Here is a 14,730-nt window from a genome sequence, read left to right on the forward strand (position 1 = left end):
GTGGGTGATGTTATGGGGCTGAATAGGGTCCCCCCCAAAGTCTAACCCCCAGGGTGACTGTATGTGGAGATGGAGTCCCTCAGTCGTGTCCGCCTCTTTGTGACCGCATGGACTGAAGCGCTCCAGGCTCCCTCGTCCTCCACTGTCTCCTGGGGTTTGCCCACACTCATGTCCATTGTGTCAGTGATGCCAGGAGCTATAAGGAGGTGATTAAGGTTGGATGAGGTCCTAAGAGGGGCCATGATCCAACAGGACAAGTAAGAGGAGGCCCCCGTAAGAAGAGGAGATAGGGCCCAGTGGGTACAGAAGGGAGATGGGGAGAAGACACAGTCAGAAGAACCATCTCCAAGCCAAGAAGGGAGGTCTCAGGAGAAGGCAAGCCTGCTGACGCCTTGATCTCGAACTTCCAGCCCAGAGCTATGAGAAGACAACTGTCAGTGGTTTAAGACTACCCCCACCACCCCCCACCCCCCAGCCCCTGGGCGAGTGGTGTTTCACTGTGGCCCCCGAGCAGGCTGGACGGGGTGGGTAAAGGTGGGAGGCAGGGGAGGGGCACAGAGGGGTCAGAGAGCAGGGGGTGGGCCGGGCAGGGGACACAGGGGAGGGTGGGCACGGTCAGCGGCCCCCCTGACTGCTCTGTGCACCTCCCCCCAGTCTGCAGGAAGTTCCTGGTGGCCCACCCAGCCGAGCGGGGACGCCTGTGGGAGGTGGAGCCCCCCGGAGCCTGGGGCCAGCGAGATAACATCTGGCTGAAGGTTCAGCTTCAACAGTCAAGACTTCATCTGGACTGTGAGTGGGGTGGAGCCGTGCCCTGTGGGCTGATCGCTTCTAGGGTCGGTTCGGATGAGTCTGCCGGGGAGACCATCTCTGTCGCTGTTGCAGGGACTAAGGAGAGAGCGAGCGCCGGGTGGTGGCATCCTGGCCTGCTGCCACCTCCCTTCCTGAAGGAGCCACACCTTCCAGACCCTCTTGCTCAAATATTAGCTCTCCCTCAGTGTAGCCGGATCAGAGATTCCCTGGGAGTCAGGGTCCCCGCGTTCTGATTGGAAGGATCAGGGAAGTCAGCAGGAAGGTGCCTTGGAGACGCCGGTTGCCGCAGGCGGAGTGCGTCATCTGTGAAGATTCTGAGGCACACAGAGGTTCTCGGGGCAGCAGACTCTGCACCTCTTCCGCCGGGAGGGCTCACGCGGGCAGCGGCCCACGTTCTGTGTCTGTGAGGCCTGCCTCGCGCTGGGTGGTGGACAGCCCTGTTAGGGACACACCTGCCGCCTCCAACAAGCGTGCAGCGGGTTTGGTGGCGGATGGCGTCTGTGCCCAGGTCGGGGGTCTCAGGTGGGGAGGCTGACGACCCCAGGCCGGGTCTCAGTGGCAGCTGGGGCTCAGGGCTGCAGTGGGGTGTTGGGGGTCTAACTGTTCAGATTCACCGGCCGCAGTGAAGGCGTGGCTCCTCCTGGTCCCCAGCCCCCTTCAGCGTCTGTGCCAGCCCCGCGGCTGTGGGCAGCTCGTTAGGGATGGGCGTGCTGGGTGCCAGGCCTTCTCTTCCCCCGGGAGATGGATTCCCCTGAGGTGGAGACCGGGGAGAGCACCGGGGAGCTCACTGATGACAACAGCGATAGGTTTTGCTCCTCGGCTGCCTTTGGGCCAGGAGGCTTAATGGGTCTTTGCAGGAATTAATGGGGTGGCGGGCACCTGGGGAGGAGGCCGCAGCAGGGCCGTGACTGCGATTCTAATGAGGCGGTTAAGTGACTTGCCCTGCAGGGCTCAGTCAGAGATGAAGGGAAGCCCGCCTGGTCCTGAGCGCTTGGCCAGGCGGCCCTGGGGCTTCACAAATGAGCCTGCAGCCTCCACGCAGGCCCGGCCCTGCGGCTTGGACACTGCAGCTCCTTGGCTGAAAATGGGGGGGAAAAAAGGTGGGGGGCTGCCCTTCAGAATGCAGAAATAGCAGGGGCTGGAGGGGGTTGGCAGGGGAGGACATTGTCGCATAATTGGGGAGATGGTTTCCTCTGAGGAGAATTCCACTGGGGGTTATTTCAAGAGCTGAGGAAGCTGGTGTGGTGTGGTCAGGGGAAGCGAGCTAGGATTCCAATGCCAACCCTGACACGTAGCTCACTCCGAGATGCACCAACTCTCTCCTTAAAACGGGAAATGAACTTTCACAGAGAATGTTCTAGAAACATGCTGGAGTCCCTTGAAGGAAGAAGGGCCATGCTTATAATTAGGGTTATAATTAGATTACAGAAACTGTAATTTTAAAAAAAAACTCTAAATTATGGTCTTTTCACTCCCTGTGTAAATCATGGTTAGTTCCCAGTTTCACCTACACCTCCTGTCTCCCCCAGGGCCAGCAGTCAGGATTTTAATTCACTGGCCAAGGTTTTCCACCAACCAGCTTCATCTTGTAACAATTTTGTCAGTTAGCGCTGACACGCAGGTTTTTTCCAGGTTGGCGAGTGGGGGCCACAGATGCAGTCACAGATTAGCCGAGATGCTTGGAGTTTCTCAATTTTTAGTCTGTTTCTCTCCTCACAGAAATCAGCCCATGTTAGCCCACTGGGGTTTCCCAACCAGCACCAAGACTGCACCCAAACAGTGCAGGTTCTGGAAACTTCTCTTCCCTGGAAATCTCATGAGACCATTTATTTTTAGTTTTTAATTATTCTTAGGGTCACTTTCTTTATTTGTTCTTCTTTTCAACTTCTATCTTTTGTGCCTTCATTCCTGACTATTATTTAGGAGGTCTCCCACAGTTTCATGGACCATAGGAATAGAACTTTAGCAAGAAGCCCGGTGGGGCCATGGCTTTTTACATTCTAAGGAAGGCGTAGACATTTTACAACATTCCACAACATCCCAGTGGGAAATTAACTTCTGCTCCTTTCAGATGTTTTAAAATCTATTTTTGAAGCTGTATTGGGGCTTTTAGAGTTTGCATGGTCCTGACTGTTGATAACATCTGTGGCTTATAAAGGCCCTGAAAATATTTTCAGGGTTATGCAGACCTTTTGAGAGAAGGAGTTGGTGAGAAACTTTTTCTTTCTACACTCAGTTACAGATGAAGCCTTTGAAACTTGACCAATAGGATCAGAATTCTGTCTTATGTGACTTCCCTGAAAGCCTACACATGCCTACGTTTCTTTCCTGGAGAAGAAGAAACTGAACACATCAACAGTTTTTTTTTTTTTTTTTTTTTTAAGAAAAAAAAGTTGCTGGAGGCAGGAAGTAATTACACACAGATTAATTTTTTTTTCATTTTTAGGTTATATTTTTGCTTTCTTTTTCCAGGTGAATTTTTAGTACATTCAATTGTCATCCTCAGGGGAAAAACATTTTTTTTTTCTATTTACATGTAATTTTTAAGCTGGAGGGAATGGACATTAAGAGATGTGAAATATTTGCGCTGAGGAGGTGGGGGCATTTTTCTAAAAGCCTGATGCTTTGCAGACTGCAGCTCTAACTTGTTCCAGCTTGTTCCGGAGCATCCGACATTACATGGAGCATGTTTATGGGGGAGAGCTATGCTGAGAGGAACAAAGGGCAGAACCGCCGCATTGGAAGGGCTTTTTGGGCTATCGCTGCTCTTTGAAAGGTTGTGTGGCTCCCTCTAGCGGCCACTGTTATCGTCTGCAGCCCCAGACGGTAATGGGTAGGCTTCTGCCTTCGCCCTGTGTGGCTGTTTCTGTTTCTCATCCTTGTGGGTCCAAATTAGTGCGTTCATGAATAATAATAAAAAAGTATTGCACTTTCATTGCCTAGGAATAAAATGCAAGTGAAAGTTTGAAACCTATTGGCATACTTTCACCCATAACACTGGAGAAGGAAATGGCAACCCACTGCAGTGTTCTTGCCTGGAGAATCCATGGACAGAGGAGCCTGGAGGGCTACAGTCCATGGGATTGCAAAAAGTCAGACATGACTGAAGCGACTTAGCACACACACGCACGTGTCCATAACACGTGAAAAACAAAGGTTCACACACCAGGAAAGGAAGAAGATGTGTGATAAATGATCTACTTCATTCCCTCATCCAGCTGATCACTGTTAACGGAGCATTTCTCAACATTTCTTACTGTCCAGGTGATCAGGATACAGTAGTGAGCAAGGCTGGTTTTTGTGAAGGAAAGTACATGGGCAATTAGTACTGTGTTGTATAAAATCCTTACATATCACAGAGAGCTAATGAGGGCTGGTGTTTTTAAATGCTTATAATTAAATTTTCCCAAACCAAATTTTGGTCATTTATGATGTCTGGAAATGAAACTGTACACATTTATTTCTATAGGTAAAATGTAGTACATGTATTCTTTATTTGAAAAATGCGATTTGTCTTTTCAGCTCAAATAGAAAACTGCCCATTCTTTGCCTAAGGTATCTGAACCCCCCACCACACCTTCACATATGGATTTTGAGGTGTGGGGAGGTTACACAGTAGGATAAGAAAGTTACCCCTTCCAAGTTGGTGCTTGTTTGGTAGGATGCAGAGGGAGGCTAAATTAGCATGTCTCTCTTGTGAGTAGGAATTCCAATGCGCAAAGGGGAGGGCTGAGGAATAGAAGGGGAATATGACTCCAAATAATGCCTGAACAGCTGGGAGAATAGATCTAAATTCCGGCTCAGAAATGCTTGAGTAGAGGTGCTCTCCCAACAACCTGGCAGGTGTTCCTGTCCTAGGAGGGCACGTAGCAAATGTCAGGGTGAAGATCAAAAAGGATGGAACTGGGTTGTGGGGAACCACGCTTTACATGATCATAAGGGGTCCCCCTTCTATTAGTAATCGTTTGTCTGTCTGCTCCCTTGAGAGTCACTCCATTTGCTGACCTCACTCTCTTGCTTGGGGAGGGCAGCTCACCCAGGACATTCCAAGGAGGCCGTGGCTACTCGTGGGCAGACTTCTCAGGATGATGGACCCGGGCTCTCCCATAACGGAGAAGACCACAAGGCACGGTAACAAATGGGTGTCATTCTAGGGCTGGTCCTGGGGCCGTGCTCGCACAGCCTCGTGAACACCTCTGCTCTGGGCTCCTCTGCAGCAGTGGGCCCTTGATTTATGCTCAGAATCTCTGAGCTGTGGTGGATGGAAACACCATTGCAATCAGAGTTTTCATGGCCCTCTTCTCTAAGCTTGACAAGCTCCAACGAAGCCAAGACTAAACAGAAAACACATGGGAATCAGCTGTAACTTTACATTGTTAAGTAAATATGGAAAAATCTGAATTTCAAATTCTGCGACGGACCAGTGTCGTTCAGGCAGAACAAATGTGTTTTTCTTTTCTCCCCTGCTCCTCCAGTCCACATGCTCCTGCTCAGTCACTTCAGTCGTGTCGGACTCTTTGTGACCCTGTGGACTGCAGCCCGCCAGGCTCCTCTGTCCATGGGATTCTCCAGACAAGAATACTGGAGTGGTTGCCCTGCCCTCCTCCAGGGGATCTTCCCAACCCAGGGATCGAACCCTCATCTCCTGTGTCTGCTACATTGCAGGCGGGTTCTTTACTGCTGAGTCCAGATGCTAGAAAATGAAATAGGGCATGAGGTTATGAGATGGTCCAGAGTGGTGACAGATAGAACCGTGGGCAAGGTTGGGCTACTGGATATTTCTTGGTGGCCTGCTGCCACTCAGTATTTTGTAAGATTTTGGAGAGATATGATTCCATGAGCATTTTCCTGAGGCCACGCCAGACACTTGTCCTCATAAGGTGATTGCACTGACATCCATTCACTGGCATAGAACGGCCTCTGCTCTTGAATTCCTGGAGAAGTGATAACAATGTTAAACTCCAAAACTGACAATTGCATGTTGTGGGGAGTGCTGCTTATCTTGCAAAGTAGGTGGTTCTGGGATAGAAGACTCAACATCAAAGGCAGAAAATATCCCAGAAACTGCTGGATTGTCTTGGGAAATCTGCCTGGTGTCTGACATCAATTCTTGTCGTCTGGCAGAGAAGGGCCTTCAGGTTCCTTGAGTCGCAGTGGAAAGATGGGCTGGCTTAGGACCCTCTCAGGCTACTGAGCCGAGTGTGTGCTGTGCCTCTTCGCTGATCTCTGCCTCTCCTTTTCAACCTTGAAGACCATTAGAGAAAGCAGGAGGTGTTCAGGGTGCCCCGGACATGCCCATGGGCATGCATGTCTGGGGACATCTGCATTTTCCAAATTTTGAAATAGAATTTCCTTAGTCTCGTTCTTTCTTTGATCTCCCCTGGCCAAGACTTCATGCCCTACCAGTAAATACATTCCCATCAGTAAATCTGCACATGGAGCATCTTACATACAAAACATAAGACGGCCCACCCAGTGGCTGGCCTGGTGTTTGAACCTGGCTTGCCTGCTCTGAGTTCGCAGTGCAGGCGCTGCCAGGCCAGGACCCCAATAGGGCTTTCAGCGTTAACTGAGACACTCTGTTGCTTCTTTTCTGGTTTTAGGAGAGGATCAGCAGAGACTGGGAGCAGACCGATGGTGACCACGCAGTGAAGGCAGCAGCGGGGTGGCTTGCGCGAGCCTGCTGGGCGGGGCAGGAGGGGCGGACAGTGGCAGGTGCCGGGCTGCCCGGGGGGCCAGCATGCAGCCCCGCCCCTGACCCCCGCAGGCTGAGCTGACCCTGGGGAGGCCGAGCTGACCCCCGGGAGGCCAGCCCCGTCTCTGACCCCCAGGAGGCTGGCCCCCTGCTCTGAACCCTGGGAGATCAGCCCTGCCTCTGACCCCCGCAGGCCGAGCTGACCCTGGGGAGGCCGGCCCCATCCCTGACCCCCGGGAGGCTGAGCTGACCCTGGGGAGGCCGAGCTGACCCCCGGGAGGCCAGCCCCATCCCTGACCCCCGGGAGACTGGCCCCCACCTCTGAACCCTGGGAGATCGGCCCTGCCTCTGACCCCCGCAGGCCGAGCTGACCCCGAGGAGGCCGGCCCCATCCCTGACCCCCGGGAGGCTGGCCCCTGCCTCTGACCCCCGGGAGACTGACCCTGTCTCTGATGCCCTGCCTCTGACCCCCGCAGGTCGAGCTGACCCCCGGGGAGGCCGGCCCCTGCCTCTGACCCCCAGGAGATCGGCCCTGCCTCTGACCCCTGCAGGCTGAGCTGACCCTGGGGAGGCTGGCCCTGCCCTCGGGGTTGGAGCGCTGCTGTCCCTCTAGGCTCCTGTCACGGGGTGCTGCCCCATGTCCCTGCTGTGCTGTCCTTTGAGGGACAAACGACCACACAGACCTCCCTACCCCAGGCTTGATGTGTGGGCTCAGGTGATGCCAAGTCTGAGAAGCGCTGCAGTGAATACCAAAGCCCTGTTGGGGGCAAATGACTATATTCCTGCTTGAGCTTCAGAAGCCTGTTCGTTAAGCCTAATGGGGTTTCTCTAGCTCAGGATGAGTTGGTGAAGACTGCCCCAGGCCCCTGTGACCGGACCCTCTTGCCTTAGCACCAGGAAGCACTGCAGCAATCCCCTGGGGGTTCGCCCACCACAGCCCTGCTGTAACGGCGAGACACCGGACACCAGAGAGCTTTCCGAGGAGATGCTTTTCTTTCCAGAGAAGATTCAGCCCCACTGGCTGCTCTCCAAGATCAGGCCCAGGCCGCCTGGTGCACCTGGACCTCCAGCCCCGGTCTGGCCTGTGTGGGAGGCGCTCAGGGCAGGCTCCAGGCAGCCTGCTTCTGCTTTGCAGGGGAAGTTCCTGGGGATTTTGGGGCCAGTGGCCCTTCTGGAGTGACAGTGCCTGCAGTGGTCAGGCTTGTGCTAAGGAAGGTGACCATCAAGGTGCCGGCCTGGCCCGCTTGGGACAGCGGGCTCCCCTCTCTGCATACCTGCCCAACCCTGCTCAGGGCAGTTCCCAGGTGCTGTCGGGGATCCCGCTCCTGGACCCCAGGGAGGACAGGCGAGCTTGCCCTGGCCATGCTGCTGGTGGTTCACAGGTTGTGGCGCAGTCCAGCAGCCCCATGAGGCCCCAGAGCCTGTCTTCTGAGCGTGGGGTGGACTTTCCACGTGTTGGCCTGGCCTCACCCGGGGTCAGTAGGATTCTTTCCAGGGCAGGCCGGTCAGCTGTCTTGGGGTGGGTGAGCTGAGTGCTGCCCTGACTTCTGGGGGCGGGTCTGTCTGATCATATCACTGGTGACCCCCACCCCCTTGGCTTAAGACTGTCTTTGCAGCACCCGGGGCCGTCACAGAAGCCCACCGGCCTGTGTCATCTCTGCGCTTGCCCACCCCTCCTTCTATCTCCAGGGCCTCCCATCTTCAGACGCACAAGGGTTTTATTTAGGGTCTGCCAAGGGTCTATGCCTCCCCTCTCTCACCACTCCTTCCTGCACACAGATACACACACATATACACACGCACATCAGTCAGGCTCCTTCCTGCACACACACACACGCACACGCATGCATGCACACACATCAGTCAGGCTCCCTCCTGCACACATGTCTGCTCTCAGCTCAGGCATCCCCCCTAACCGTGGCCTCCACGCCCTGGTCTCTGCTGGGCCTCCCTGAGCCTCCACTAGGGTCAGCCCAGGGTGGGGTGAGTTGTCTCTCCTGTCCGCAGTATCAGGGCAGAGCTGGACCTCTGTAACTGGGGCAGGGGGAGTGGATGGTCACAGGTCTCCTCGGGAGGGAGGGGTGACACTTTCCTTCTGTTCCTCTGTTGCTGGACACTCAAGAGGTGGGCAGAGGGACAGTTTCGGTTTTTTAGGGACACAGGGAAGCTCATCCTGGAGCCCGAGGTTGGGAAGGAGACCCCTGGTGCTGAGTGCTGGTGAGATTCCGACCTGCTGCTTCCTGAGTGATCCGAGGATGTGTGGGGTGGGATGTGGTACTTACTACTCACTCATGTGTCTGTCCGTCCGTCTGTTCATCCCTGCACCCTCCCATCCATCTCCCTGGCCCTCTTGCTCTCTCCTTCCATTTCTCCACTCATCTGCTCACCCGCCCATTGACCCCGCCACCCTCCTGCCTGTCCACCCACCATCTCTTCATGTCTGTCCATCCATCCACCCATGGTCCATCCGTCCTGTTGTGTCAGGAGCCGTGTTAGACATTACTGACAAAATGGAGGCACGGTCCCAACCCCTTCTCCTCATCCCGCAGGCACAGTCCCGGGATGAAGGAGTTAGGTCTTGTGATTCTGACTTGTTCTTTCCTTTCTTTGGTTGAGTTGGCTGGAAAGAATGTTAAGGTGCTCATTGTTCCTGAGGGAAGCATGAGAAAGCACAAAGCCTTCTGTAGTTGTGCCCAGAGAATAATCCATAAAGTTAACCATTGACATTTGTTCAAGGATCTTTACAAAGAACGTTCCAGGATGAGCACATAGGCCGCAGCTTGAGGCCATGGGAAGGACTGTTATCCGAGACCTGTTTGTGAGGGGAATGTTTATGGCAAAGGAAGTTTGCTGAGCTTAGGGTTTAGGAATAATTAAGAATAGCTAGAAGCCTTTTTAGGAGATAGTGAGCTTAGGATGCTAGGGGCAAACAGGATTTAGAAAGGTAAGAAATAAACTGAGGAATGTGGCATGAGTTAGAATGTAATCACAAGTTAAGTATAGGATGCATAAGAGGAAGTAGATAATAGATAGTAAAGCGGATTCTGAGAGAATCACTGAAACAGGAACTGTTTGAAGGGCAACAATGATTTCTGGAGACAATAAATCTGGGTCGGGGGAACTGAAAATGTCAAACCTCTGACCTAATGTTTTTGTCAAAGTATAAAAGAAAACCTGAAGCTTGAAATAAACATGTAGTCCCGCACCTTGAGTCAGAGGCTATATCATTCTCCGCCAACACGGCTCATCCCTTCAGGCTGATTCTCTGGCTGCTGGAGCTGGACTCTGGCACTGTTGTACAGCACATATTCAGTGTGTGTGCTCAGGGCCAACCCTGCATCTTACAGAGAAGTGGGGCATGGTCCCTGGACCTAAGGAAACCGTTCTCTGAAAGCATCCTTCCTGGAGTCTCCAGTGCGCATGTCTCTTTTATACCGTTGGGAAGAGAGAGGAGGACAGCTGCGTAGAAGCAGAGCTTAGGGCTCCATGCGGAGATGCCAGAAGCCACCCACAGGGCATGTGGGGTCTCTGGAAGGAGGCAGAGCCATCCAGGGGTCTCGGGTGTGCAGCCGAGGGGCTGCTGTGAGTGACGGTGGATGGACCCTCCCACACGCGTCGATGTGAGCTGTGAACATTGCACTATTTGAGATCAATCATCAGTGCTTTGTGTTTACCTGGAAATTAACTGATCAAAGTGGCTCAGGGGTTTGATAAAGTTACTACTCAATAAAGGAATCCTCCCAAGGAAGGAAAACCCATCTGTTAATTCAGTTGAAGACATACAAATGAACTGCATGAGAGGGACCCGTGATGGGCTCAGAGCAGCCGCTCCCTGGAAGTGCATGGCCCTGTTGGTGAGGGGCTGTGTGCAGGAATCCTTCCATGTGACAGGCGTGCACGAGTATCAGTGAGGCGGTGTGCATGGGGTGTTGTTTTATTAAACCACCATTTAAAATATATTATTTAGTTCTCCATGTTCTTGCATGTTATTATATAACAGCTCATAGAGATCTAATTTACAGTCCATAAACTTTATTTCATTTAAAGCATATACTGCCATGTTTCAGTATGTTTACAGAGTGGTGCACCCATCATCGCAACCAATTCCTCAAAAAGAAACCCTGTACCTGTGAGCAGTCTCTCCCTTTCCACCCCTGCCCAGCCCAAGACAACCATGAACCTACCCTCTCACTGTAGAGTTGCCGTGTGGACACTCTGTACACGTGGGCTCATACAATGTGTGGTCATTTGCACCTGTTATTTAAGCATAATTTTTAAGGTTCGCTCATGTTGTAGCATGCATCACTTCATTTCTTTTTATAGCTGAAGAATGTAAGTCTGGATACAATTGTTTTATCACACATATCATTTACAAATATTTTTGCTCATTCTGTGGCTGTCTTTTCACTTTCTTGGTGGTGTCATTTGAAGCACAGCATGTCGAATTTTGATGAAGTCCAGTTGTCTGTTTTTCCTTGGGTTACTTTTGGTGTGGCAGTACTAATGGTTGTGTTTTATAAACATGTGTCCTTTTATTCCCGTCTAATGGCAGATATTGGGGAGAAAGTTATTTGACTCTACAATGAATATAGAAAAATCCACAGAGGAGCCATTACTTGGAAGAAAGCTGTCCTGAGATCACAGACTCACACAGTGAGATCCAGAAATCCCACTCTTGGTATATACCCAAGGGAGCTGAAGGCAACTGTCCACACAAAAACTTGTACACACATGTTCATAGCAGCATTGCTGATAATAATAAAAATTGGAAATCAATTCAAAATCCCTCACTTGGTAGAGGGATAGACAAGACGTGGTATATCCATGCGGTGGAATATTCTTCAGCTATAAAAAGGGATGGGGTGGTAATGCATACTACAGATGAACCTTAGCAGTATACTCAGCGAGGAAGACCAGATGCAAGGGGGGGGGGAGCGTGCTGGGGACCCAGGGTCCTGCGGAAGCTCACCTCGGGGGTGCAGGGTCCAGCCGTGGTCGTGACACTTGTTGCTGCACGCTGGACCTCAGCTGGACTTTCGTTTTCAGCCACCTCGGCATTGGGCATCTTGTTCCAGAAGGTCTTTGGGAAAAAGCTCTTTGGCATGAGGGATGAATGAATCTAGCAGGCTGGGTGGGAGGCCAACATATTGTCAGATGGTTTCTAGAATCCCTGTTTTCCATGAGAAAGAATGTAAAATTTCTGATTTTGATTTAGTTCTCTTTCTGAGGAGAAGATGGTCAGCAGCCGGAAGTTCTGGAGGGGGCGCTGAATTTCCACGTCGAGAAGCAGTGACATCCTGCAGCCGCTTCCCTGTCTGTGCCTCTGTGTCTCTCACCCCTCACAGGGCACAGAATATCACCACGGCCATGCCGGGGAAGGAGAGCCGGGACACATGGACACGGTCACATGAGGCCCACAGGCCCAGCGCCCAGCCAGACAGCGAGGAGCGGGGTCTCTGTCACTGTCAGCATCGAAGGAGACAATCAGAAAGAATAGTTTCTTTTCCTGTCAGAGAAACCCTGTAAATGGCCACCGCAGTAGAAAGGCTGCCATGAGCGTGTGTTAATACTTACTGGCTTATCTGATGGAGGCCCCCTTTCTACCAAGCAAAAGTCACCTTCAGACTTGCTAGAAGGCAGTCTCTGCACCAGGTACCCCGTTGTGCTGGGAGTTTTTACTTTTGTTTCAGGTTCGAAGGAGTTGTTAACACAGGAAACCACTCGTTATGCACAAATAAGCAATTTCAATATTTAATAGAGAATTGTCTAAGTTACTTTCACTCTACCATCATTAAAAGAAAAGAGAGGTAGAAACAGTGGAGGAGAGTAAGAGCACGTACGTCGCTGAGCTGGGCTGACTGGCATCAGGATTCCGGCAGTGCTGGGAAGTCTCGTGTGACAGCGGTCTGGAGTCCCTACTGGGGGAAGGTCCTAGGCAGTGTGTCCAGCCCAGGGGCAAGCCTTCACACTGCAGTTTTGGGGTTCCTGCTTATAATCCTTGGCCACAAACTGATATCATCTTCAGTTTGTGAGCAAAACTGCAGCTCTTGTTCCACTTTAACTTTTTTTTTTTCACAATGCTTGTGAGTGATGAGATTTTCCAGACCTCCGGGGGATTGGCCAGACCCTCAGTGCTCAGGAGAATTCCAAGTCTCACTCCCTCTCTTATCGATAGTGCCTCTCAGCTTACTGGGATCAACTGGTGTGCTTGTTGTGGGCAGGCATGAAGTCAGGGTGGTGTCCAGGCAGGTCAAAGCAAGGTCAGAGGCCTGCTCTCTCTCTTGTCTCTGAAGCCCGAATAAGACTACTTCCCTTCTGGTTTCCCTAACAGGCTCTTGACAGCATGTGGGCAGGCTGCAAAGCTTGTGGGCTCTCTTGGCCTTGGTTGTCCATAGCCTGAGGCAGCTCTTGGTTGCTGTACAGGGCAGACTCTGAGCAGATGGAACCTTGGGTCCTTGTGTGTCCATGGGTGGTTGGGATCTGTTCAAATCCTGTGGGGCCAGGCACTCTGGAAGATTTGTCCTGGTGCAGCTCGAGTTGAAGGGGTTGGCTTGGTTGATCATCATCATTCCTTCTCTGCGTGCCACTTGCAAATCAGGGGGCTTTGATTTGGGGAATGTTTGCTGGGTTCTCTTATGACCAAGAGAAGCAGATAACATCAACATGATCACACACACATATATATATGTGTGTGTGTGTGTGTGTGTATGTATATGTATATATAGACAGACATATCTATCAATATATACATACAGATATGTACGTGTGTGTAAGCACTAAGTCCCCTCCTTACAAACCTTCAAGTTGTGAACTTTCAAAGCAGCGACCGTGTGTTTGCATGGCCAATCGTGTTCGTTAATTCTCATGTCTGGCGTCCATCACCACGCACGTGCATTTCTCCCACCGGCTGTGCTGTGTCCCTTCCCGTACAGCGCTGTGTAGACTCCAGAAGCACAGCACTTTTACTGCAAACCCAGGACATCGGGAAGCAAGCGTGGGAGCAGCAGAGACGTAGCCGGTGCTGCTAAGGAGCACCCCGCGACAGCCCCAGAACCTGCCGGGCAGCACGAGGCGCGTGCTAAAGAAGACCTGATGGAATTGGAGGCCCAGAGGAGGCACAGAGACAAGAGGAAGGAGAAGCAACCGAAGAACTTCAGAGACGAGGAGAGGGCAGGGGGCTGTCTTCATTGGAGGAGGCACCGTTGGCTTTGATGCGCAGGACCCGAATGTGCACCGCTCCGTGGAGGCTGCAGCAGCCACTCAGCACGCAGCCCAGGGCTACCGCGTCATCTGTGATGAGGACAGAAGAGCCACTGCCCAGACACCACTGGATTGTTTTTCAAGAGGGTGGATGGAATCGAGTCCAGCGAGGAGCCAGAACCCATGCCATCAGCACGGGCAGGAGTGACACTCAGCTGGGCCTCCGTCTCCTGTTGCTGACGGCCCTTCAGCTCTCCCGTCTCCCGCCAGCCCACCTGCTCCGTCAGTACCTCTGCCAGCCTGTTCACTGGATGCCACTCTGTGCAAGCTGCTGTACTGACTCCTGTACTTTTGTAGGTCCTGTACTGTAAGCTTAAAAATGTTTTCTGTGTGTGTGTGTGTGTGTGTGTGTGTGTGTGTGTGTGTGAAAAGTGTTATAAAGCTATTGCAGTACCATACTCTATAGTTGATTTTGTTAGTTGGGTACCTAGGCTAACCATGTGGGACTTACGAACAAACTGGATTTTGGAACACGCTATTGGAATGGAACCCATTCATATGTAGGGGGCTTACAGGGTTATATATGGGCTTCCCAGGTGGCCCAGTAGTAAAGAATCCACCTGCCGAGGCAGGAGCTGCAGGTTCAATCCCTGCATCAGGAAGATCCCCTGGAAGAGGAAGTGATGGCAACCCCCTCCAGGGTTCTTACCTGGCAAGTCCCACGGACAGAGGATCCTGGTGGTCTACAGTCCACAGGGTCGGAGAGAGGCAGATACGACTTACTGACTTAACAACCACTGTGTAGAGTACAGTAACTATTTCAAACAGGACTGAGTGACTGAGCATGCATGCACGCACACACACACACATAACCAACTACACATGCTGCGTTTATAAAATAAGTATGAAAACCCATATAACGAAATCCATGTAAGCTACATTAGAAGATGTTGAAAGGATGTTCCTCTGTGTCGCATTCCTCCCGGGATCTTGTGCAGAGCAGACAGGGGCTTCAGTGAGGAGGA

At 52.0% G+C, this 14,730-nt stretch overlaps 1 protein-coding gene across 1 annotated transcript in view; it reads left to right on the forward strand.

Moving 5' to 3' along the window:
* Window positions 1–6,594, forward strand: part of LOC133234716 (protein FAM169B-like) — a 76,099-nt gene extending 69,505 nt beyond the window's left edge. Inside the window, exons 6-8 of the mRNA XM_061395607.1 lie at window positions 655–789; window positions 4,842–4,941; window positions 6,419–6,594. Of these exons, the coding sequence (XP_061251591.1) occupies window positions 655–789; window positions 4,842–4,941; window positions 6,419–6,587 (404 nt within the window). The 3' untranslated portion in view covers window positions 6,588–6,594. The remainder of the gene's footprint in view (window positions 1–654; window positions 790–4,841; window positions 4,942–6,418) is intronic.
* The last annotated feature ends 8,136 nt before the right edge of the window (window positions 6,595–14,730 follow it).

Source organism: Bos javanicus, chromosome 21, assembly GCF_032452875.1.
Source record: "Bos javanicus breed banteng chromosome 21, ARS-OSU_banteng_1.0, whole genome shotgun sequence".
In the NCBI taxonomy this organism is placed as follows: Eukaryota; Metazoa; Chordata; class Mammalia; order Artiodactyla; family Bovidae; genus Bos; species Bos javanicus.